The 26,342-nt window shown below is 33.4% G+C and overlaps 1 protein-coding gene across 2 annotated transcripts in view; it reads right to left on the bottom strand.

The window, feature by feature from the left end:
• Positions 1-26,342, bottom strand: part of KLHL1 (kelch like family member 1) — a gene marked incomplete at both ends in the record, with an annotated part of 371,340 nt that overhangs the window by 178,463 nt on the left and 166,535 nt on the right. For both annotated transcript variants that reach the window (XM_082859184.1, XM_082859185.1), the window contains one exon: positions 6,808-7,004. In XM_082859184.1, coding sequence (XP_082715310.1) covers positions 6,808-7,004 — 197 coding nt within the window. The remainder of the gene's footprint in view (positions 1-6,807; positions 7,005-26,342) is intronic.

Below are 26,342 nucleotides of genomic sequence, written 5' to 3'. Positions count from 1 at the left end.
ACAAAAAACTCACAATTTTACCATTTGTGAGTTAGAACACAAATAAAAACTGTCTTTGCAGAGTTGTCAGTCTAATTTAGCAACAAAACAAGTAAAGAAAATCATACACAAAAACAGGACAAGAGGAAATTCCTTTCTACGCAGGCTTCCACATACTTCCTTACTGCTTGTGAGGATTAAGTATTGGTGGTAGTTGTCTTCCGAGCCACTCATTGTACTCACCCAGAACCTTCATTTCTTATCAATTTACAAAGAAATTCTGAAAATCAAATTTGGCTAATTTTCAATGTGACACATTTATATACTGACTTAAAATCATTACTCACGCCATGTATGTATATGAGATACTCAAAGGACTAACACAAAGTAATGAATGAAAGGAAAAAATGAATATTCAAAGCAATTTTTAGTACTAATATATCACATAGTAGTCCTGAGTAAAATATGGATGAAGTGAACTTTATTTTGACGATGTAGAAAAGCAAAGACATTTAAATTTCATTTGTTCTACCAAAGCAAACTCTAATTTATGGCTTATTAGAAGGGTTATTGGTAAAGATTTTTTAAAAACCATGCTGCTGGCTAGAAACCATGAGAAATGTCAGGTATTTCAAAACCATAAATAGAAACCACATAAATAAAGTTTGTCCATTTTCTCTGGCATTGCTTTAAGGGCTATGAAGGACAAGTAAACCATGTACAGGAGATTTTAGAGTCTGGACTCTGGAAGGGTCACTGCTCTTATCCTGAGTCTGGAAGGCTTTGTTCTCCAGCTCAGAAATGCCTACTTTTCAAAGCTACTGATTGAACATAGCAAACTCTATTTAGTCTTATTACCACTGCTTCTGCCTCTAGCACAAACACTGTGGAATGTTCCAAGTCATGCTGGTAGCACTGAGCAGAAAGTGAAGGTGAAGTGAACAGGGGAATGAAAAAACTGAGGAGCAAAATATTCACGGAATTCTTTGGTCTCATCTATGATTCAGGTTTATAGTGTCCATTTGTCTCAAGTAATCCATGTTTTGAAATATCCTGGATATCAGAAATCTAATTTGATATACTGGATAAAATGTAAATTTATTAGCATATTAGATAGAGCTTGAAATTTGTGGTAAGATAGTACCAGGCTTAAATCCCCATTCTAGCATGTTCAATCTATTACTCCTGAGTAGATTATTTAACTTCCTAAGCCTTAGCTTTGCCATTTTTAGAATGGATATAACATACCTTGCAGGAGTTGTGAAAGGATTAAATTTCAAAAGTTTGTTTAACATGTAGAGCAATGCCTGATATATACTATATACTTAACTTGTGCATCACCAGCACCAGTAGTGCTAAGCATTAACATCAAACAAAATGGCAGAAGCTAAAGTTACCTCATTTTCTCTTTTTCTTTCTCACTCACCTAGTATGTGTGTGTAAATATCCATGTAGACCTCTAATGAAGTACTAACATTATTCTTATTCTTTCTTCTTGATTTCTTCTAATGCCAATCTGGTGATTAGTCAAAATTAAATCTTGGCTCATACTTGCTCAAAAACTTTCAATGTTATACCATTATTTTAATATAAAAACACAAATATGTAACAAAGTCTCCTTAACCCTGCAAAATTTTGTTCTGCCAAAATCTCAAGCTCATTGTCTCCACCTCTTCTTTGCCTTTCCCACCATCCCATCACACTTGAATTTCCTTAAACAGAACAAAGCACCTTCCCACCTCAGATCATTGGTACATGCACTTACCTATGTGATGAATATTCTTTAAGTCTTCATTTGACTAATATCTGCTTCATCCTTTACAACTCAGTTTTTGCATCACATATTTAAAGAGGCTTTCCCTGTTTCACTCTCCTATAGCATCCTATAATTTTCCTTTGTAGTATTTACCATACATATAATTATCATTCATGGTTATAATTTCTTTGCTCCAACATATTCATCTTGACTGTAAGGGCAACTTATGCCTATTTTGGTCACCATTGTATCCCCAGGCCACCTTCTACAGCTCCTGGTACATAGCAATCAGCAATCACTACCCCCTTCAACAATGAATGCTATGTACAGACATCTGTCTAGGTTTCCAGGTTATAGAAAGTTAAACAAATGCTACCACATTAATGGTGGAAGTAGGTAATAACAACACTTAACAACAAATATATGATATAAAGGTGGGAATTAAAGTACTCTACAAGATATAAAACAGTGTGAGGAAATAGAGAGTTTTGAAGGCCAGGTCACTTTCAGTAGAATATTCAGATATGAGATCTTTGTGGAAGTGACGTTTGAGCAGAAAGCTGAATGAGGCAGAGAAAGGATATAAATATTTGGTAGCAGAGTGTTTCCGGCAGAAGGAAGAAAGAACAGCACAAAGGTTATCTGGTGATATTATGCTTGTTATAGTCACAAAACAGCAAGAAGATCAGTGTAGCTGGAATTGTGTGAACAGGGAAAACAATGATAGGAAATATGATTGGAAAGAAAGTTAGAAAAAGACCATGGGTAGTCTCGTTGAATGACTGAATTCAGGAGTACTGAGAATCACAATTCTAAATATCTATGAGAACTGAAGAAATTAATTAATATATTAATTTCTGATAGGTGCTGATAATTTACAGGTGCTGATAATTTGTTGGGACAAAATGAATCTCAGTGGAAAGAATTGTTCTCTGTCACAAAAGTTACAATATAGTTGTGAAGACCAGCCATAAAGACATAAAAGATAATTAACTGCATAAGAAAATTTATGGTGACATCATATAATCCTAAGGAAAGGAAAACTAAGAATTTAAATGAAGGAGAGAATGTCATGAAAAGTTTTTAAATATTTCTTAGGCATGGATGAACTTACCTGGAAACTGAGGGGTTATTTAGAATTAGATAACAGAGATTCCAGACAAGCGAACTATTGTGAGTAAAGTACAAGGGAATTTACAGCACATATTTAGAAGAGGTGAAATTAATTCAATGCATTTTTAGAAAAAATGTCCAGATAGTTGTTCAGAAGTTAGGTGTGCAGAAACATGCCTATCAAAATATGGAGTTTAAACCTGCTATTTGTGGGTATGTGTTTAAGACATTGTTGAACTAGGAAAGCAAGCCACTCTGTGTTCTAAGTAAGACAGATTTTGGATAGGGAATTTGAGACCTAAATGGTCTTTGAAAGAGCCGTGGAAGTGAAGGTCAGGGAACTTTCTGCTAATGATCTCAACCTTCAGTTCAATGTGAAACGTTCTGAAAAGTACTATGCAAAGGCACTGAGTTCCTCAAGAACCTTCCATCAACTGTCTACAGTCTTCCATCAACTGTCTCAGTCTACAGCAGTGAAGCCAATTGCTTTTAAGGGCTCACTTAGAAGTTACTTCAAGTTTCCATTGTCCACATATCTGCCTGAATCTGCGTGTGGAGAAATAATGGCTTTTTCTCTTCCACCTTCTATACCTTACCTGAATGCCTCTTATGGCAAACTCTAACCCAGAACTGTATGGAGAGAGGATTTCTTAAAAAATGAAGATCCAGGAGTCTCCTCTAAAGGTAAAGCTGACCTTGGAAGGAAGTAAGGCTGATGATGAGTAGAAATAGATAAACCAGCATAGAAAGAAAAATCAGAAGACTGAAGTAGAAGTTTGTACTACTAAAATGAAAAACAGAATGAAAAAGCACTTAAACACTACTGCTTTAAATGAAAGCTCATTCTATCACATACATGAAGATACCTATTTTCATGCCCTGATATTATTCAGCCACATGAACCAAATTTGTTTCAACTTTTCTTCATATGACATGGTTATAAAATGTTTATTATTCTTGTTATTCTCATCTATTTCTGTCACTCTCTAATATTTTTAAAATGTGATGTCTAGAACTAAGAACAGGTCTCATAATGAACTCTGTCTAATAGAGAACTATTTCCTTCAATTATTTTGTTGCTATCTGTATATTCACACAGCCAAAGTTTAAATTAATGTTTTAGAATATATTTCACACTTCTGCCTAATATTGAGCTTGCAATCAGAATTTTCCAGTATTTTGCACATGAACCACTGCCAAGCAGGGTCACCTTCCCTGAATCAATTTTGGAGTCATCACACAAAATCAATAGCTGAAGCCAAATAAATAAGTGAAATTTCCAAAGGAAACATAGCAAAACATATAAAAAGCAAAGGCATACAGACAGCAAGTTAAGATCTGGATGTTGAAGATCAAGTTCATATCTAAAATATTTTGACAAGGAAATTGAAAATTAGAAAAGAATTTTACTTATGAAATAAGCAAAGAATGCATATTTAGATGCAATAAATAAATTAATTCAGTACCAGAGGTAGTAGGAAATCTGAGATGATTTGTTACTGAAGTAGTTAAGAAGAAGAAAAAAATAACATAATAAATTTGTTCAAAAAGCACAAATTAAGTAGATTAGATGAGGAGATATGCAGGATTAAACACAGATCAGAAGCAAATATGTGGTGAGAAATTATAATACCAGATACAAACACTCACTGTAAAGTGTTAGAACTGAGAGAAAATAACGATCTAGGAAGACAACTGGTCAGTAAATTTTCTTCATTAAAATAGTAACCCAGGAACATTGGGAGAACACTGGAGCTTCATGTTTCCAAAAGAATTTGAAATCTTTTTAATTTCAACAGACATGACACAACATGTGATCAATTCATAGTCTCAAAAATAAATTAAAATAGTTATTTAGAATGTTGAGTGTCTTAGCTAGAACTCTTATATGTTTCTGTTTTACACATATTTTACTACAGAATATAAATTTTAATGTGTTTAAAAATATATTGTTACTATTGTGTGATAAATTGCAGATCAGTCCAAGCAGCTGCAAGAAAAACATTTTTATTACTAAATTAATAATTTCCAACTAGACCAGAAGGAACCACTATCCCTCTGGATATGGAGGCATATTGTTCTTTGGCTTAGCTAAGCCAGGAACTCCTAAGAGTAATGAAATGTGCATAATTAAATGACTGCAGTTAGACTTTGATATTTTGGTTGATGAAGTATTTGTTTACATTGATTTTATATGGTTCATATAATTTCAATAGTAGTACTGTGCCCTGTCATGGAATATTTTGAAAAAAGAATTTGAAAATAGAATTACAAAGCATGTATTTCCTTCCTTTTATTTCTACATTTTCATTTAATTTACTAATCTGCTTAACAGATTAAAGAAGAAAATTAAAATAATATTGAGATTCTGTCTAAGAATAACAATGAGAAGACTTTTAAATGGCTGACTGTCATTAGTAATTTGAAAAGGTGTTAAAGCTCAAAATAAGAACTTTTAAATAAATAGCAACTATAAAGCTTAATGAGATTTATTTCATATAAATTCTTCCCTTGAGGTGAAAAGAGAAATTTCTATACTTTACAATTGGTTGTTTCAATAATAAAAATCAAATCATTAATAATGTTAATAATAATAACAATAGCAAAAATGGCTAACAATTTATATAGAGATTGCTACATTCCAGGTACTGTATTAAATGATTTTAGAATGATTATTTCTAGGGTATGAAATGATGGGTGTGAAATTGTTGTAACTGATTACTCAATTCTATAATGGAGATAACATTAAAAGAAATACACTACGAAGTACACATACTTAAAGTCTAAAATTCAAATGAATTTTAATATCTCTTATAAAGCTGTTAAAATACCTACACATATACATAGTTGTGTATATATAGCAAAAAATTAAAGGGAAAAATACAAAATAGGCTTATAGTATTTTAGGACTATTGACTGACATATTCAATCAGTTTAAACTCTTTATGAAAATAGTACAGAAAGTCAAATTTTTAAAAAAAATAGATCAGTTGATCTATATATCTAAATATTTTCCCTTAGTATACTAGTTCCCAGGAGTTCTGAAATCCAATATTCACTATAACAATAAATACTTTAAATATACAGTATAGATATGATTTTTTTCTCCACAAATCATACAGGCAAATCCATACCTAACATATCATGCTATGATAAAAAGTGTATTAAATAGCTGGAGCTGCCATAACAAAATACCACAGACTGGGTGGCTTAGACAACAGGAGTTTATTTCTCATAGTGCTGAAGGCTGAGAAGTACAACATTTAAGGTATAGGCTGATTGGGTTCCCTGGTGAAGGCTCTATTCTTAACTGGCAGATGGCTATCTTCTCACTGTGTCCTCACATGGTAGTGGAAGAAAGGAAGCAGACTCTCCAGTGTCTCCTCTTATAAGGGCACTAATCTCATCATGAGGGGCCAACAATGATGACTTCACCTAAACCTAATTACCTCCAAAGTCCCCATCTCCAAATAACATCACATTTGCAGTAGGACTTCAACATTGTATTTTGGTTGATAGAACTCAGTCCATGACAGAGAGGTTGTTAGAAAAATTCAAAAGAAAAACTTTTGTGGCATAAACTTCTAGCTCTTAACTAGAAAGAAAAGGGAAAAAATAGGGCAGCTGTGGAAGTGGATGCAAAAAGATAGATATGCCAGGAGCAATTAAGAAAAAAATCTTTTAAGCACTATTTAACATCCCGAGTATCAATATCTATATCTATATTGCCTATAAAATGTAAATAAAACTATAACAATAATAAAGTCCATTGTGTGATGTCATTTTTTACTTTGAGATTATTAAATATTATATGGTACATTGTGTCCCATGATAAAAATGTGCCAAAGATGCAAAACTAATTTTAAACTTTAAAAAGATTTTTAACACAACAAGAGTAATTATTTTAACCTCTGATAATACAGCTATGTCTCTTTTATTTAAAAATTAAATTTCCTTACCATTGTGTAGCTGTGGGCCACTTTCATTAATTCAATACATCCTTGAGCATCTGCAAATGCTCGGATTCCTAAACAGTTAGATGGATGCAAGAGCTTCATGAGGAAATGGCAGCACACTTCTACTACTTGAGGAAGCTGAAGAAGGGAAGCTGCAGCAAGAAGGTTTTCAATGGTTTCTTCCTTTAATTCCAAGCAACCTAAACATTAAGTGAAAAGAATTATGAAACTGTTCAAAACATGAAATAACATGTACCATTCTATTACTCAAAACATTAGTCCAGTCTTCTAGACATGATCTGAACCTAAATTGATGATCCAAATAAATATAACTCATGAAAAGCCAGCAATTGTTTTCAACATCTTGCATTTCTTAGTTTGTGTAATGTTCAGAATCATGTAGTACATACAAATGCAGCTTCAACTAAAATATCTGTATCCTATTGAACAGGAATTATGGTTGTTCCTTTGGTTGTGGATTAGGAAAGAAAAAAAATAGAAATATTTCACAACACATGACTACAAACTTAGGAGAGCAAAGATGCACTAACATCTTCTGACAATATATGTGTATAAGAATATGAAATACCTATGTATGGATAATGAACATATGTATATGTATCTATAAATACCTGTGTTGTATGTTGCTAATATTGTATTTAACTCATTGTGCCTATGATTATAATTTCCTATAATTTTTCTTTCTTTTTGGTCAGTTAACTTCAAAAATTAAGCTCTTTAGCGTTTCCCCTTTTCTCTAACTACTGGAATAACTTATTAAATAATGGAGCTATTCCTGGACTGTTTATAAATCTCATCTGTGAAAACTTCTAGGCTGAACTATTTAGGTTATATTTCATTTAGCAATTCAACACATCTTTAATAGGTATAGTTTCATTCAGATTTTCTATCACTACTGGGTGAGGTTTTCTAGGTCATACATTCTCAGAAATGGTTGATTTCATCTTAATTTTTGTGACACAGATGGCTACTCTTCACTAGAAATATCTCCACTTACTTTTCCTGAACACAGGGTCAGGCCACATACTGCCATGACACATGTCAGTGGATGTGTGTTGCTACCACACTGAGGCATTTATGATGTGAGTGTGCTTCATCCCTACTCTTGCTCTTCTACCAGCTAACTGAAGACAGAATAAAAACCCTCGTGGATAGAGGCTACACGGGAGCAAGGAGCCTGAGCTCTGAATCCATGCCCAGTGCTATGAGCTTCAAACAGCAATATGCAATGTTTAAACTAATAATACTCCCAAAATAAACTCAAGTTTATACTTGTGTATGTACTTGAATGCAATCCCAAGTGTCTAAGTTTGAAACTCAAGTGCAAAACCATAGGGAAAAATAATTGATTAACCTTTATTATTAATATGTTGTCATCTAAGTTAGAAGGATATTCTTGCCAGCTGAAATATATTTTCTAACTTTGTGATGCTGCTGTAATTTTTTCTTAGATATCTCCTTTTTCCATCATTAGCATTTATTTTTATGACATGTAAGAGAAGTTGTCTACTTTCAAAAATTCAACTTTCAAGGACAGAATATTTATTAAGAAAAGTCTCATAAACAGAATGCCTTTATTGTTTCCCACACCAAAGTTTTTGTTCTGGATTTTTTAAAACTTACAATAATTTGCAAGAATAATACAATAAGCAGTTAAAAACCTTTCACTTAAATTCACCAAGTGTTAACATTTTGCTATGTTTATCTATATGTGTGCATGTTTATACTGTAGTTGCTGAATAATTTGATGGTACTTCTAATCAACCTGTATTTCACCCCTGAATACTTCAGTGTGTCTCTAAGAACAGAGCTTTCTCCTACATAGCCACTCATGAATGTAATTCTTTACACTCATGAAATTGATACAATAGTATTTGCTATAATGCAAATTTCCCCAAATTTTCAAATAAGATGCTTTAAAGATTTTATTTTTAAATTCAGAATCTAATTAAGTCTCATTACATTAACTTGTTATGTCCCTTTAGTTTTCTTTAATCTAGAACAGTTTCCCAACTATTTTGTCATTCACATTTACGTTACTGAAGGGTTCAGACCAAATGCTTTGTAGAATTCCTCAATTTAGGTTAGTCATATTTTTTCCCCATGACTAGATTTAACTGAAAACTTTTTGGCAGGAAGACTGTACAGGTGATGTTGTACCCTTTTCAGTGCTTATATATAGAGAGGTCCATAATGTCAGTATATCCCACTGTTGATGGTGTTAAATTTGGTACCTTGTTTAAACTACTGTCTGCCAGATATCTTCATTTTAAAGAAACTCTTCCATTTATACTTAATAAGTAATCTGTTGGATGAGGGACAACTTTTCTTTCAAACATGACATTTCACCCATAACTTAACATGTTTAACAGATGAAGAGCATTATGTTTTATTTATGAGTTTCATTGAAAGAATAAGAGAGCAAAGGAATCTAATGCATATTTCAAAGTATCACAAGGGATGTGATGAAGAAAAAAGAAAGGTAAAGTGGATGCAATAAATTGAAAGGAAATTAAAACTCTTTTTATTACATATAAATTTCCAATTAAATTGGCTATCTAAAGTTTAGTTTGGTATAAAAGAGAGACACTATCAATAATAAAAGTTATTAAACTTTCAAGATTCTAAAAAATGCACAAGGACCCTGTTCAGATATTATCAACTAGTAGAACATTGAGTATCATGATCAATTTGACAGAGGAGACATTTGCCAATAGTAATAAAATTATCTAAGGTGTTTATGTTTCACATTATCAATAACTTTTTCATTCAATAATAATGTCAAACAAAATCTTCATCTGCAGTTGAAGGATTCATACCAGTTTAAATGATTTTAAGACTAATTATATTAGTGCAATTATAGATATATATGTTAAAGATTATGAATATTATAGTAAACATCAAAATAAAGTATTCTACAAATTATGGAAGCCTATATTTTATATAAACTTTAGCTGATTTACAAAATGTATACCTATACTTATAAAAATAAAAAAATATAAAATATAGAGGAGCTAACATGAATACTATAAAATCTGTTATTATTTACAATTGATTATAAGCATAACAATTATATACATATATATATATTTTAAATGTCATGATTTAAGACCTTTGGAGGAATTTTACCTAAAAGTTTTCAGTAAGATTATCAAGAAGATATTTGTATGCTTTTTAGCATAGATTATATGAAAATCAGCTTAAAAAGGATATGGTTTCAGTTAGTATGGTTTTTATAGATTCCATTTTTGTTGTGATTTCAGAACAGTGGGAGAGTGATTTTCTTTAATTTTAATTGATTAGTTATTCTCAATAACATCTGTTCAGAAAAGAATTAACACAGTAAGCCTGAACTGCTCTCCTTGAAAAGTCCTACTTGCAAGATTTGCCCTTGACTAGTGCCTGAAAACTTAGATTTCAAGAGGGTTCCCACCATTAAGTAATATAAATGGCTCACTGTGCCTAAACTGTTTGTGTAAGCATTATGGTTTATGCTTAACAACTGCTTTCCTTCTGGGAGTCTTGAATTTTGGTATATACTAAACAGAGGTTGTCTATGTGATTAGCCCTCAACAAAAACCTGGGACTCCAAGTCTCTAATGAATCTCCCTGTTGGCAGCAACTCACAGGTTTCATCATAACTCTTTGCAAAGGAAATTAAATGCCTCCTGTGATATTCCACTTGGAATGCTGACCTTGGAAGTTTGCTCCTGGTTTCCCAAGGACTATGCCCTGTGTACCATTTCCCTTTCCTCATTACTCTTTGAACCCTTTTGATATAACAAATCAGAGCCATTGGTTTGTCTGTATGCTGAGACTTGTGAGCCACCCTCTCATGAATCATCCAACCTGGAGGGTTAGTCTTGGGGATGTCTCAACACAGCATTCTAATTAGAATAGTTGGGGTGGTGGGTGATGTTTGAGATATACTGTGCCCATGTGTTGGAAGATACAACATTGCTAAGATTTCAACTGACCCCAAATTAATCTATAGATTTATTATCATCATATTTAAAATCCCAGCATGCTTTTTGTAGAAATTGCAAAACTGATCTAAAGTTCCTATGTAAATGCAATGACCTAGAAAAACCAAAACAATTTTGAGAAAGAACAAAGTGGGAGTAATGTCACTACCAGATTTTAAGACTTTTTACAAAGATATGGTAATTAAATTGATTGCTATTGGTCTAAGTATAGACAATAGATCAATGGAAAAGAATAGATTCTAGAAAGATTTTCAAAGGCTCAAAAAATTCAACTGAGAAAGGATAGTCTTTGAATAATGGGTACAAGCAGGTAGGCATGTACAAAAACTTGTGTTTTAATCTGTACCCCACAAAATATATAAAAGTTACTCAAAATTGATCATAGTCCTAAATTTAAAACTTAAAACTACATATCTTCTCTAAGAAAACATGGGAGAAATACTGTGACTTTAAGTTAGTTAATGATTTCTTAGATAAAACATCAAAAAGCATAATCCACAAGAAAACATGGTAAATTGGACTTTATAAAAATCACTACAAGTGACAATAGTAAAGGAACAAAAAGATGAACCATGAATGGGAAAAAATGTGTGCAAAATCATATATCTGATAAAGTACTTGTATCCAAAATACATAAAGAACACTCAAACTCAATAATAAAAAAAAATTAATGGGCAAGTGATCTAAACAGACATTCCACAAAAGAAGATACATGAATGTAAAGTGCTCAACAACATTACTGTTTAGGAGAATGCAAGATAAAAAGCACAATGATATACCACTACATATACATTAGAACAGCTGGTGGAAATGTGAAATGGTATAACCATATTGGAAAACATTTTTACAATTTCATCTTTCAAATGACTCAGCCATTTCACTCCTAAGTATTTACCCAAGAGAAATAAAAGAATGTGTCAATATAAATCCTTCTACATGAATGCTTATAGCAGATTTATTTTGTAATGACCAAAACCCTGAAAACAACCCAGACATTCATCAGCAAATGAATGGATGAAAAACTTGTAGCCTATCCATTTACTGGAATAAATTAGAAAGAACTATTGATATGTGCAACATCATGGTTACTTATGCTGAGTGTAAAATTATGCTGAATATAAGAAATCAGATGAAGATAACGCTACCATCCAATTTAATTAAAATTCTTAAACATCCAAACTTATCTATTGTGAGTGACATAAATCAGATCATCAGTACCTGAGCATGGGTTAGGGGTGAGGCGAGGCAACAAGATGGATCATAAAAAGAGATGACAGATATATTAATTATCCTGACTATGGTAATGATTTTATGTATGTATAAACATGTCAAAACATCAAATTGTATATCTTATATATGTATAGCTCATCGAATGTAAATATTCATCAATGAAGCTTTTAAGAAATACTCAAATGTTAACAAAGATGATTTGAATTGACTAGTACCTGTAAATATTTTCTGAGGGCTTTAATTCAAACTTTACTAACAAAATCACAAAGATAGAATATTATAATTTAGAGAAATTGTGGTTATGTGTACAATTTGTCTTAAGCTTACAATGTACAGGACACATTATTATAGTCATGGAAACTTCATATATACTATTACCAATTTAAAATACTTGACCGAAGTATTTTAAAAATAATCTTATAAGTGTAAACCTAACATGTAAAATGGTGTGTGTGTGTGTGTGTGTGTGTGTGTGTGCACGTTAGTATATTTACTTTCCCAATCAAAGTGATTCATAGATATTATGCAATGGTTCATAGATATTATGATTCATATATATTATGCAGTGAAATAAGCTATAGGATATATAAGAACAAATAATTATTCAGTCCAAATTCAAATACTGGATCTAATATTGTACTTTATAATAATTTAGGTAAAATGTCAGCAGGGCATCTCACCATCCTTTCCTGTTAAAAAAAAGAGAGAGAGAGAGAGAGAGAGAGAGAGAAACTAAATTTTCACAGGTTATCTATAGGCTAATTTTTAAAAGTTACTTAGTGGTAATTTTGGATGTGAATTTGGAGGATATGAGCATTGTTTGTGCTATTTTTTTCAACTTGGAATATATCCAATGAAAGGATCCATTTGTAGAAAATCAGAAGGCACAAATGGAATATTAGTTAGTGTTGAGCTTGAATACACACAAATTGAGCTACCTCATGCATGATATATTCTTTGTAACTATAACCTGGTTATTTCTCTGGCAGATTTAGATGGTAAAAAGGCAAAAATCTGTGAAGTATTTGACTTAAAATAATCCTAAAAAAAGATATGACTACTGTTAATGGAAAAAAAAAGTAATTCTATACATCCACTCAAAGTTAACTTTCAAGGCATTAATGTTCACAAATGGCTTTAGACTTACTGAGAGGGAAAATCTATGATTTTACTTTAGGTGACATTGAAAATTGGCTTTAAAATATCCAATGACATTTTAGATAACTAAGGAGCTATAAGTATAGTAAAAGAAAACCCTGAGAAATTTTTCTAAAATAATAAGAAAATATTTATAATGTTTCTTGACAAGTCCAGAGGATGAGGCTGGTTGTCCCCAGAACTGATTAATTGAAGGGCTCAACACATCTTTAGGAAACAGCCATCCTTTCAAGAGCCTTACTGTTTCCCTCATGGTTGCCATAGTTGCAAGCTTCAAATTCAGACAGGAAAACATCCATCAGAAGAGAGAGTATTCCTTAATGCATTGATACATTTCTGTTGCATCAGTGAAGAAATCTTTACTAAAAGTTCCCCAGAACTCTTTCTTTATGTTGCCTTGGCAAAAATATTTATGACATGACCATGCCTTAACCCAATAATTAGCAATGGGGTAAAACCCCAATAACTGATTTTGACCTTACACGAATTACATTGATAGAAATGAGTCACTCTCCCTTAAGTTAACTGGGGGAATAAGAAGAGACTGACTTTTGAATATGGGACCTCTAATGTGTGCTACATTATCTGCAGTCTCACCTTAAGTAAATGACAAAGCTACTGAGCATTCCAAACATGTATCAGTGGACTCAAACTCTGATTTCCTACAAGAGAATATAGTTAAATTTACACTATATTAGAATGAAAATATGTAAAATATAATTGGAAGAAAATCACAAAGATTATAGAAGAATATAAATCTGTGCTGTTCATGTTTTAATAGATAAGTTGTATTCTATTAACAACTATGCTGTATAACCATATTTTATGTATAAATTCAGTTATATTGAAAAGATAATGCATTTTACCAGATAAGTGCAAGAACTGCCCATAAAACCCATAAAGTAAATTAAATATTCTCTCTATATATTTATGTGTCTACCTACATATCTATCTCTATCTTTAATGGAAATAAAGAGAAATAATATGATACATTAGAATTAAAACAAAGTAAAAAACTGATATTTTAGTAATTTGTAGGGGTTTAAAAATAAACTTTTTCTTAAAATATTTTATTTATTTATTTGTTGACATTGAGTTTATTGAAATGATATTAAATGTGTAAAATCTCCATTTTACAGAAAATGAGACTCTTGTAGAATTAAAGAGCTGGTAAATGATAGCATAGAACTCAAATCTAAAGCTAGTTTCAAAACCTGTATCTTACTACACTGCTTCTTACCATGAGCACTTGGAGAGCAGGTATTAAGTTTTGATCAACTCTAAATCCCTAGCACTTAGCTTAGTACTAGGTACAAGTATAAAAGAGAAATTAAATTACCTATAATGTCACCAACTAGTATAACCACTATTAAAATATTGGTATATTATATTGACAAGTACACACTGCTATATTTAAAATAAAATGCCTTTCTATGAAAAAAATGTTTTCAAAGAATACTGACTCAAGTTGAAAAATGTTCACACTGTATTAAAAAAGATAAAACATAAGTAATACGATCAAAATTTTATAAAATATTATTTATTTATACACATGTTTTATATATATGCACATAAAAAGATTGAAATAAAATACTTTAGATTTACAGAAAACCTGCAAAGATAGCCGAGAGATTTTTCATATAGCACATACCTGTTTTTCCTAGTTAACAACGTATGATCCACATGTTAAATTAATGAACCAACATTGTTATATTATTATTAACCAAAGTTCAAACTTTACTCATATACCCTTACTTTTTTACCTATTATTCTTTTTTCTGTTCCAAGATCCCATGTAGAATACAACATTTCATTTAATCATTATATCTCCTTAGGCAACACTTGGCTGTGACATTTTCTCAGACTTTTCTTGTTTTTAACGACTTTGACAGTTTTGAAAGTATTAGTTAAGTATTTTGTAGACTGCCCCCAACTGGGATTTGTCTAATTATGATTACACTGGGAATAAGGGCTTTTGGTCTCATCACATCATATCAAGGGTGCAAATTATCAACATGACATCACTGTTTATGTCAATTTTGATTACTTGGTAAAAGTATTTTTTGTCAGGTTTCTGACTATAACATAACTCTTTCACCCACTTTTCCATACCATGCTCTCTGGAAGGAAGGCCCTATGAACAGCCACACTTAAGGAGCAGGGAGTTATGCTCTCTTTGAGAGCAGATTAATTACATAAATGATTTGGAATTTATTTATTTCCTCAATAATTTATTTATATAAATACATTCCTAGGGTTTTTTCAGTGCTTCACAAAAGGCAGGAGAGTTAAGGAAATTTTGGTTTACATCATTTTATTAAATTTAATAGATTTACATATCTTTCTAACAATTACCAAAAGAAATTGATTTTTACTGTAATTTAGACTTTTGCTGCTATCAAATTATTCCTTAATCTAATATGCACCACATTACTGACGCTTTGGTATACTCCCTCTCTCTCTCTCTGTCTGTCTCTCTCTTTTCTCTCTCACTCTCATCTGTAGGGAAATCCTGATTGTCATGTGAAAATTATAGCAAACCAATTTTAGAAAAAAATAATATATACTTGGGAAATTCTATAATCTTAGAGCTTATTAATTAATAAACAATGTCTTACATGCATTCTAGTCACAAGAAAAGCAATGATTATGCTTTTTGAGTACTAAGCATACCTCAGAGTTCTTGGGCTCATTGTCAGAAAAGTTAAGGAAATATCTGTGGGTCAGTAAGAAAGTAGTTGTGTAAGCAACGACCATCATTTTCCCATTATATCTGTACCTCATTTTCTTTAGGAAAGTCCACTGGGAGTCAGGCCAGAACCAAAAATGTCAATAGTTCTCATTTACTTAAATTGCTTTAAATCTACTGTCCTTACATATCCATCATTTGGAAGAACAAGGAATTGTTTGCTGAGTAAAAATCTTGACTTTTTCTGAATATTCCCTTGACCCACATCCATGCACAGATGTTTAAATTCCTTGACTTTAAAGATAGAGTGTCACCCCTTATTTTCAGTGTATCATAGTTTGTAATTCCGTCCCTAATCAACTACATAGAATTTTTTCCCACTTCCAGTACTTGCTATAGAGTTTACTCTAAAGCAGACTGTTACTCAATACTCAAGCAAATTTTGGTTATGAGAAAAAAAAGTCAAAAAGAATCAACTCATAGTTATACAAGTTATCCAAACATCTACTCTAGGTAACATAATTTGGCAACCTGTATATCAGACCTATCACAAATATGTTCATTTGGCCACTACAGAATTTAATACTTTAGAACACCTTTACATGGAGCATGTACTCTTGAGTTCAGCATAGATAACAATCTCTTCAAATTAAATGTACACTGAACCCAAAAGAGTTTGATCCAAGGATTTTATTATTCTATTGTTTAATACATGAAATTATTAATAACATGTTTTTGGACATTATCTTTTGAACTTGAATCAGCCAACAGAAGAAAGAGCTCTGTGGTTCATTATTATATCTACTTTTGGTACATTAGTGAGGATGTCTGAAGTACATCATTGTGTCTTACAAGTATTCAAATACTCAAAAATATTCCTCTCAAATGTTAATATCAGTAAACTGTGCTTAACTTGAGAAAATATTAGTTTCTATTTTATAGCATAACTGTTAGGCTTCTTTCTTTGCCTTGGTGACTGAGAAGCTAAAACAAAAGATTGATATATAATTTCTATGAATACAAAAATAAAAGACAGGATGCAAATTATACCTTGGTGTTGCATATTTGAGTTTGATTGCCTTTTGTTTTAAGGTCTTTTGTATTTGAACTTCAAAGTCTTATGCTCCATGGATACTTAGGAATGAAACTGTGATGAGAGTTATAATCCTGTGGCTTCTGTAAATGACTTTTGGATTGTTTTCTTCCTTTATTGCTCTACTTCAATCAAGAAAATAGAGGGGAGATTGAAAGGGATACGTATAAGAGAATATAACTTCTCATTAGACAGATTTTGCAGCAACAGTACTTACAAGTTGCTACAGTATGTTCTCAAACAACAAGGTTGAATTGAAGTTAACTACAAAGTTGCTTCATCTTGGGTGAGTAAATATTTTAAGCACTCACATGGATGGCTGTGTAGTGGAAATTAAAAAGTCTGCAGTTTTGATATTTTATTCTCTGACCATCTGCCCAGATTGGGAGTTCTATCATCCTGTCTGTGCATGAGCCCATCCTACTCACTTCCTCTGCACTCCCGGGCTTCTGAGTTGCCAGATTGTTTCTGTTTGTTTGTTTAACATACAATTTTCTTTGGAGTTCTATCTTGGCTCTCAAAATATGCTTAATATGTTATTATGTAATTCCCTTTTTGTTATCAGTATAGATCAGTTTCAGATATTACTATTTTCATTTTCTGACTATAAGCATTCATGTTTTTCTTTAAATCATCACATCTAACAATCCATATTCATAATCAATATTTCTTAGCCCAATGAATGAGAAGTGCAATAGCTACAAAGTGTTCCTCAGCAAGTACACAGTTGATTCTCAAATAAGCATGAAATCCTTTCCCAAAGCATTACCATATATTACTAACATGTTAATTTCCCCCACTTATGTATTTTTTTAAAATTTTTCTTGAAGTACAGTTGATTTAGCATGTTGTGTTAGTTTCAGGTGTACAACAAAGTGAATCAGTTATCCATATACATACATCCACTCTTTTTTACATTCTTTTCATGTATTGGTCATTACAGAGTATTGAATAGAGTTCCTTGTGCTATACTGTAGGTCCTAATTAGTTATCTGTTTTATATATAGTAGTATGTATATGCCAATCCCAATCTCCCAATTTATCCCTCCCCTTATAATTCCCTGGTAACCTTAAGTTTGTTTTATACATCTGTGACTCGACTTCTGTTTTGTAAATAACTTCATTTCTACCCATTTTTAGATTTCACATATAAGTGATATCATATGATATTTGTCTTTGTGTGACTTACTTCACCCAATATGACAATGTAGAGGTTCATAGATGCTGCTGTAAATGGCATTATTTTATTCTTTTTTATGGCTGAGTAATATTCCATTGTATATATGTACCACATTTTTTTATCCATTCCTCTGCTGATGGACACTTAGGTTGCTTCCAAGTCCTGGCTATTATAAATAGTGTTGCAATGAACATTTGGGCACATGTATCTTTTTGAATTATACTTTTCTCTGGGTATATGCCTAGGAGTGGGATTGCTGGGTCATATAATAGTTTTATTTTTAGTTTTTTAAGGAACATCCATAGAGTTCTCTATAGTGGTTATGCCAAGTTACATTCCCACCAACAATGTAGGAGGGTTCCCTTTTCTCCACACCTTCTCCAGCATTTATCATTTGTAGATTTTTGATGATGGCCATTCTCACAAGTGTGAGGTGATACCTCATTGTACTTTGATTTGCATTTCTCTAATAATTAGTGATGTTGAGCATCTTTTCATCTTCTTTTTAGCCATCTGTATGTTTTCCTTATGAAAATGTCTATACTACCCAAAGAAATCTACAGATTCAACGCAATCCTTATCAAATTACCAATGCCCTTTTTCACAGAATTAGAGCAAAAAATTTTACAATTTGTATAGAAATGGAAAAGACCCTGAATAGTAAAAGCAATCTTGAGAAAAAAAAATGGAGCTGGAGGAATCAGGCTCCCTGACTTCAGATTATACTACAAGGCTACAGTAATCAAAACACTATGGTACTGGCACTAAAACAGAAATATAGATCAATGGAACAGGATAGAAAGTCTAGAGAGAAACCCACGCACCTATGGTCACCTAATCCATAACAAAGGAGGCAAGAATATACAATGGAGAAAATACAGTCTCTTGAATTAGCTTAAGATGGCGAGTAGAAGGACGTGCACTCACCCCTTCTTATGAGAACATCATAATCACAACTAACTGCTGAACAACCATTGACAAAATACCTTGGAACCTAACAAAAAAGATATCCTACATCCAAAGACAAACGAGAAGCCAAAATGAGATGGTAGGAGGGGCACAATCACAATATGCCAGGTGGATGGCCCACAAACTGGAAAGCAATCGTAGAGTAAGTATCCTATATATGAACGTTCAGAAGGCAAAATTTCAAAGATGCAAACGTTCATTAACATGTCCAGTCACATAAGTTAGTTCACACGTCTGGAGTACGTTGTCATGTTCATGCATCCTCTGCAAGTGGTTGTGCTTTTGTGTACTTTGTTGCACAGTACTTCATAGAATACAGTAGTGCAGTATCTTTATTTCAAGGCCAGGATGTCCAGAAGCAAGCATAAAAGCAGCAGTGATGTAGCTGGTACTGATAAGAAGAGCCAGGAATTGGAGGCCCAGAGAAGGGATGAAGAGAGACAGAGGAAGAAGAAGTAACTGAAGAATGGAAGAGATTCACAATACAGGAAATGGCAAGGGAATTTTCTTTACTTGAGGAGGTACTGTTAGTTTTTGAGGCACGGGACCCGAATGTAGAATGGAACACAAAGGTTGCAGCAGACATTTAGAATGCAGTCCAGTGCTACCATGTCATCTATGACAAGAAAAAAAAGAGCTACTTCCCAGACATCACTGGATTGTTTTTTCAAGAGGGTAGATAGAATTGAATCCAGCAAAGAACCAGAACCTATGCCATCAGTGTAAGGCATGAGTGAAATTGAAGCTTGCCCTCCATCTCCTATTGCTTATGATCCTTCAGCTCTACCATCTCCCAGCTCCTCTCCCTCCTTCAGTCAGTAACTCTTCTTGCCTGTTCACTCGATGCCAGCACCTGTATGCCAGTTGTTGTACTGTACTACTGTACTTTTCAAGGTACTGTACTGTAAGATTAAAAATGTTTTCTTTATTTTTGTATTTGTTTTTTATGTATTATTTGTGTGAAAAGTATTATAAACCTATTACAGTACAGTACTATATAGCCGATTGTTAGTTGGGTACCTAGGCTAACTTTGCTGGATGTATGAATAAATTGAACTTATGGACACGGTCTCAGAACAGAACCCATTCATATGTAGGGGACATACCGTATGACAGAAGTTCTCCCACTGGAGTGAAAATTCTGAGCCCCACATCAGGCTTCCCAGCCTGTGGGTCCAGCAATGGGAGGAGGCATCCCCAGAGAATCTGGCTTTGAAGGTCAGCAGATTTGATTGCAGGACCTCTACAGGACTGAGGGAAACAGAAATTATGCCTTTGGGAGGTACACATAAGTCTTGTGTATACCAGGACCCAGGGGAAAAAAGCGGTGACCCCATAAGAGACTGGGCCAGACCTACCTGCTAGTATTGGAGGGTCTCCTGCAGAGGTGAGAGGCTGCTGTGGCTCACTGAGGGTACAAAGACATTGGCAGCAGTAGTTCTGGGAAGTACTTATTGGTATGAGCCTTCCCAGAGACTGCCATTAGCCCCACCAAACAGACTGTAGACTCCAGTGCTAGGTCCCCTCAGGCCAAACAACCAGCAAGGAGAGAACATGGCACCACCCATCAGCAGATAAGTGGATAAAAGTTTTACTGAGGACTGACCTGCCCACCACCAGTCCCTCCCATCAGGAAGCATGCACAAGCCTCTTAGATAGCCTCATCCACCAGAGGGTAGACAGAAGCCACATGAAGAACCAAAGTCCTGCAGTCTACAGAATGAAAACCACAATCACAGAAAGTTAGACAAAATGAAATGGCAGAGGATTATGCCCCAGGTGAAGGAACAAGATAAAACCCCAGAAAAACACCTAAGTGAAGTGGAGATAGGCAACATTCCAGAAAAAGAATTCAGAATAATGTTAGTGAAGATGATCTAGGATGTCATATAAATAATGGAGTTCGAGAAGATGAAAGAAATGTTTAACAAAACCTAGAAGAACTAAAGAAAAACAAGCTGAAATGAACCCTTGATAACTGAAATGAAAAATACACTAGAAGGAATCAATAGTGGAATAACTGAGGCAGAAGAACAGGTGAGTGATGTGAAAGAGTGAATGGTGGAAATCACTGCCATGGAACAAAATAAAGAAAAAAGGAATGAAAAGAAATGAAGACAGTACTTTTGGACAACATTAAACCCACCAACAGTCACATTACAGGGGTCCGTGAAGGAGAAGAGAGAGAAAGCACCTGAGAAAATATTTGAAAAGATAATAGCTGAAAACTTCCCTAACATGGGAAAAGAAGCAGTCAACTTAGCCCCACTAGTCCAGGAAGTGCAGAGAGTCCCAGGTAGGATAAACCCAAGGAGGAACATGCTGAGACACATAGTAATCAAACTGACAAAATTTAAAGACAAAGAAAAATAATTTAAAGCACCAAGGGAAAACAACAAATAACATGCAAGGGAACTCCCATAAAGTTATCAGTTGATTTCTCAGCAGCAAATCTGCAGAACAGAAGGGATTGGCACGATATATTGCAAGGGATGAAAGAGAAGAACCTATAACCAAGAATACTCTACCCAGCAAGGCATTCATTCAGATTTGATAGAGAAATCAAGAGCTTTACAGAAAAGCAAAAGCTAAGAATTCAGCACCACAAGACCAGGTTTTCAACAAATGCTTAAGAAACTTCTCTAGGCGGGAAAGAGACCAGAAACTTAAAACAAACTTGTACTTAAATAGATTGCTATATCAAAACCTTGCCAGACCAGCAAACCAAAAATCTACAATAGATACACACACAAAAAAAGAAAAAGCAACCCAAACACAAACACTAAAGATTGTCATCAAACCACAAGAGAAGAGAACAAAAGAAGAAGGGAAGAAAAAAGACCTATAGAAACAAAAACAAAACTATTAAGAAAAAGTCGATAAGAATGTACATATTGATAATTACCTTAAATTTACTGATAAATAGATTAAATGTTCCAACCAATAGACATAGATTGGCTGAATGGATACAAAAACAAGACACTGTATATTCTGTCTACAGGAGACCCACTTCAGACCTAGGGACACAAACAGACTGAAAGTGAGAGGATCAGAAAAGATATTCCATGCAAATAGAAATCAAAAGAAAGCTGGAGTAGCAATGCTCATATCAGACAAAATAGACGTTAAAATACTCTTATAAGTGACAAAGAAGGATACTGCAAAATGATCAAGGGATCAATCCATGAAGAAGATATAATAATTGGAAATATATATGCACCCATCATAGGAGCACCTCAGTAATATAAGGCAAATACTAACAGCCATAAAGGGAGAAATCGACAATAACACAATAATAGTGGGGAACTTTAACAACCCATTTTCTTCAAAGGACAAATCATCCAGAGAGAAAATCAATAAGGAAACACAGGCCTTAAATTAGTGCAGATGGACTTGATTGATATTTATAGAGCATGCCATCCAAAAGCAGCAATGTACACATTCTTCTCAAGTGCACACGGAACATTCTGCAGGAGCGACCAAAAGCTGGGCCAAAAAGCAAGACTCCGTAAATTTAATAAATTTAATCTTTTAATTAAATTTAATCTTTTCTGTGAGATTAGAAATAAACTACAAGTAAAGAACTGTAAAAAACACAAACACGTGGAGGCGAAACAATATGCTACTAAGCAAGCAATTGATCACTGAAGAAATCACAGAGTAAATCAAAAATTACCTAGAGACAAATGAAAATGAAAGCACAATGATCCAAAACCTATGGGATGCAGCAAAACAGTTCTAAGAGGGAAGTTTATAGCAATAAAATCTTACCTTGGGAAAAAAAAAATTCAAATAAACAACCTAACCTTACACCTAAAGCAACTAGAGAAAGAAGAACAAACAAAACCGAAAGTTAGTGGAAGGAAAGAAATCATAAAGATCAGAGCAGAAAATATATGAAATAGAGACAAAGAAAACAATAGCAAAGATCAATGAAACTAAAACCTGATTCTTTGGAAGGATAAACAAAATTGATAAATTTTTAGCCAGACTCATCAAGAAAAAAAAGGGAGAGGACTCAAAGCAATAAAATTAGAAATGAAAAAGGAGAAGTTACAACTTACACCATACAAATACAAAGGATCATAAGAGACTACTACAAGAAACTGTATGCCAACAAAATGGACAACCTGGAAGAAATGGACAAATTCTTAGAGAGATACAATCTCCCAAGACTGAACCAGGAAGAAACTGAAAGTATGAACAGACAAATCACAAGTAATGAAATTGAAATTGTGAATAAAAATCTTCCAAGAAACAAAAGTCCAGGACCAGATGGCTTCACAGGGGAATTTTATCAAACATTTAGAGAAAAGCTAACACCCATCATTCTGAAACTGATCCAAAAAATTGCAGAGGAAGGAAAACTCCCAAACTCATTTTATGAGGCCCCATTACCCTGATACCAAAATCGGACAAAGATACCACAAAAAAGAAAATTACAGACCAATAACAACTGATGAGCATAGATGCAAAAATCTTCAACAAAATACTAGCAATCTGAACTCAATAATACATCAAAAAGATCATACACCATGATCAAGTGGGATTTATCCCAGGGATGCAAGGATTTTTCAATATCCAGAAATCAATCAGTGTGATACACCACATCAACAAATTGAAGAATAAAAACCATATGATCATCTTAATATATGCAGAAAAAGCTTTTGACAAAATTCAACACAGATTTATGAAAATAACTCTCTAGAAAGCGGACATAGAGGGAACATACCTCAACATAACAAAGGTCATATATAAAAAACTTATAGCTAGCATCATACTCAACAGTGAAAAGCTGAAAGCATTTCCTCTAAGATTAGGAACAAGACAAGGATGTCCACTCTCTCCACTTTTATTCAACATAGTTTTGGAAGTCCTACTACAGCAATCAGAGAATAAAAATAAATAAAAGGAATCCAAATTGGAAAAGAAGAAATTAAATTGTCACTGTTTGCAGATGACATGATACTATACATAGAAAATCCTAAAAGATGCCACCAGAAAACTACTAGAGCTAATCGATGAATTTGGTAAAGTTGCAGGAGACAAAATTAATACACAGAAATCTTCTGCATTTCTATACACTAACAATGAAAGATCAGAGAGAGAAATTAAAGAAACAATCCCATTTACCATTGCAACAAAAAGAATAAAATACCTAGGAATAAACCTACCTAAGCAGGCAAAAGCACTGTACTCAGAAAACTATAAGGTACTAATGAAAGAAATCAAAGATTACACAAACAAATGGAAATATATACCATGTTCTTGGATTGGAAGAATCAATATTGTCAAAATGACTATACTACCCAATGCAATCTACAGATTCAGCGTAATCCCTATGAAATTACCAATGCATTTTTTCATAGAATTAGAACAAAAAATTTCACAATTTGTATGGAAACACAGGAAACAGCAAATAGCCAAAGGAACCTTAAGAAAGAAAAATGATGCTGGAGGAATCAGCCTCCCTAACTTCAGACTACACTACAAAGCTACAGTAATTAAGACAGTATGGTACTGGAACGAAAACAGAAATATAGATAAATGAAGCAGGATAGAAAGTCCAGAGATAAACCCATGCACCTGTGGTCAACTAATCTATGACAAAGGAGGCAAGAATATACAATGGAGAAAAGATAGTCTCTTCAGTAAGTGGTGTTGAGAAAACTGGACAGCTACATGTAAAAGAATGAAATTACAGCACTCCCTAAGACCACACACAAAAATAAACTCAAAATGGATTAAAGACCTAAATGTAAGACCAGACACTATAAAACTCTTAGAGGAAAACATAGGCAGAACACTCTTTGCCACAAAGCACAGCAAGATCCTTTTTGACCCACCTCCTAAAGTAATGAAAATAAAAACAAAAATAAACAAATGAGACCTAATGAAACTCACAAGCTTTTGCACAGCAAAGGAAACCATAAACAAAACAAAAAGACAACCCGCAGATTGGGAGAAGGTATTTGCAAATGATGTGACCAAAAAGGGAGTAGTCTCCAAAATTTACAAGCAGCACATGCAGCTTAATATCATCAAAACAAACAACCCAATCAAAAAATCGGTAGAATACCTAAATAGACATTTCTCCTAAGAAGACATACAGATTGCCAAGAGGCACAAGAAAAGTTGTTCAACCTTACTAATTATTAGAGAAATGCAAATCAAAACTACAATGAGATATCATCTCACACCAGTCAAAATGGCTATCATCAGAAAATCCACAAACAATAAATGCTGGAGAGGGTGTGCAGAGAAGGGAACTCTTCTATACTGTTGTTGGGAATGTAAACTGGTACAGCCACTCTGGAGAACAGTATGGAGGTTCCTTAAAAAACTAAAAAAAAGAGCTACCATATGATCCTGCAATCCCACTCCTGGACATATATTCAGAGAAAATCATGGTCTGAAAGGATAAATGCACCCCAATGCTCATTGCAGTACTGTTTACAATAGCCAAGACATGGAAGCAACCTAAATGTCCATCAACAGAGGAATGGATAAAGAAGTTGTGGTACATTTATACAATAGAATATTATTCAGCCATTAAAAAGAATGAAATAATGCCATTTGCAGCAACATGGATGGACTTAGAGACTGTCATACTGAATGAAGTAAGTCAGACAGAGAAAGATAAATATCATAAGATATCGCTTATATGCAGAATCTAAAAATAAATGATACAAATGTACTTATTTACAAAGCAGAAACAGACTCACAGACTTAGAGAATGAACTTATGGTAACCGGGGGGAAAGGTGAGGGAACGGGATAGTTAGGGAGTTTGGGGTTGACATGTACACACTGCTATATTTAAAATGGATAATAAACAAGGACCTACTGTATAGCACAGGGAACTCTGTGCAATATTATGTAACAACCTAAATGTAAAAGGAATTTGAAAAAGAATAGATAAATGTCTATGTATAACTAAATCACTTTGCTATACACCTGAAACTATCACAGCATTGTTAATCAACTATACTCCAATATAAAATAAAAAGTTAAAAAAAAAAAAGACAGTCTCTTCAATAAGTGGTGCTGGGAAAACTGGACAGCTACATGTAAAAGAATGAGATTAGAACACTCCCTAACACCATACACAAAAATAAACTCAAAATGGGTTAAAGACCTAAATGTAAGGCCAGACACCATAAAACTCTTAGAGGAAAACATAGGCAGAACACTCTTTGACATAAATCAAAGC

This window comes from Leucopleurus acutus (assembly GCF_964270905.1).
Source record: "Leucopleurus acutus genome assembly, chromosome: 18".
NCBI classification, from domain to species: domain Eukaryota; kingdom Metazoa; phylum Chordata; class Mammalia; order Artiodactyla; family Delphinidae; genus Leucopleurus; species Leucopleurus acutus.
Note: the sequence above shows the minus strand (reverse complement) of the source record. Positions and strands in the feature narration are given on the sequence as shown.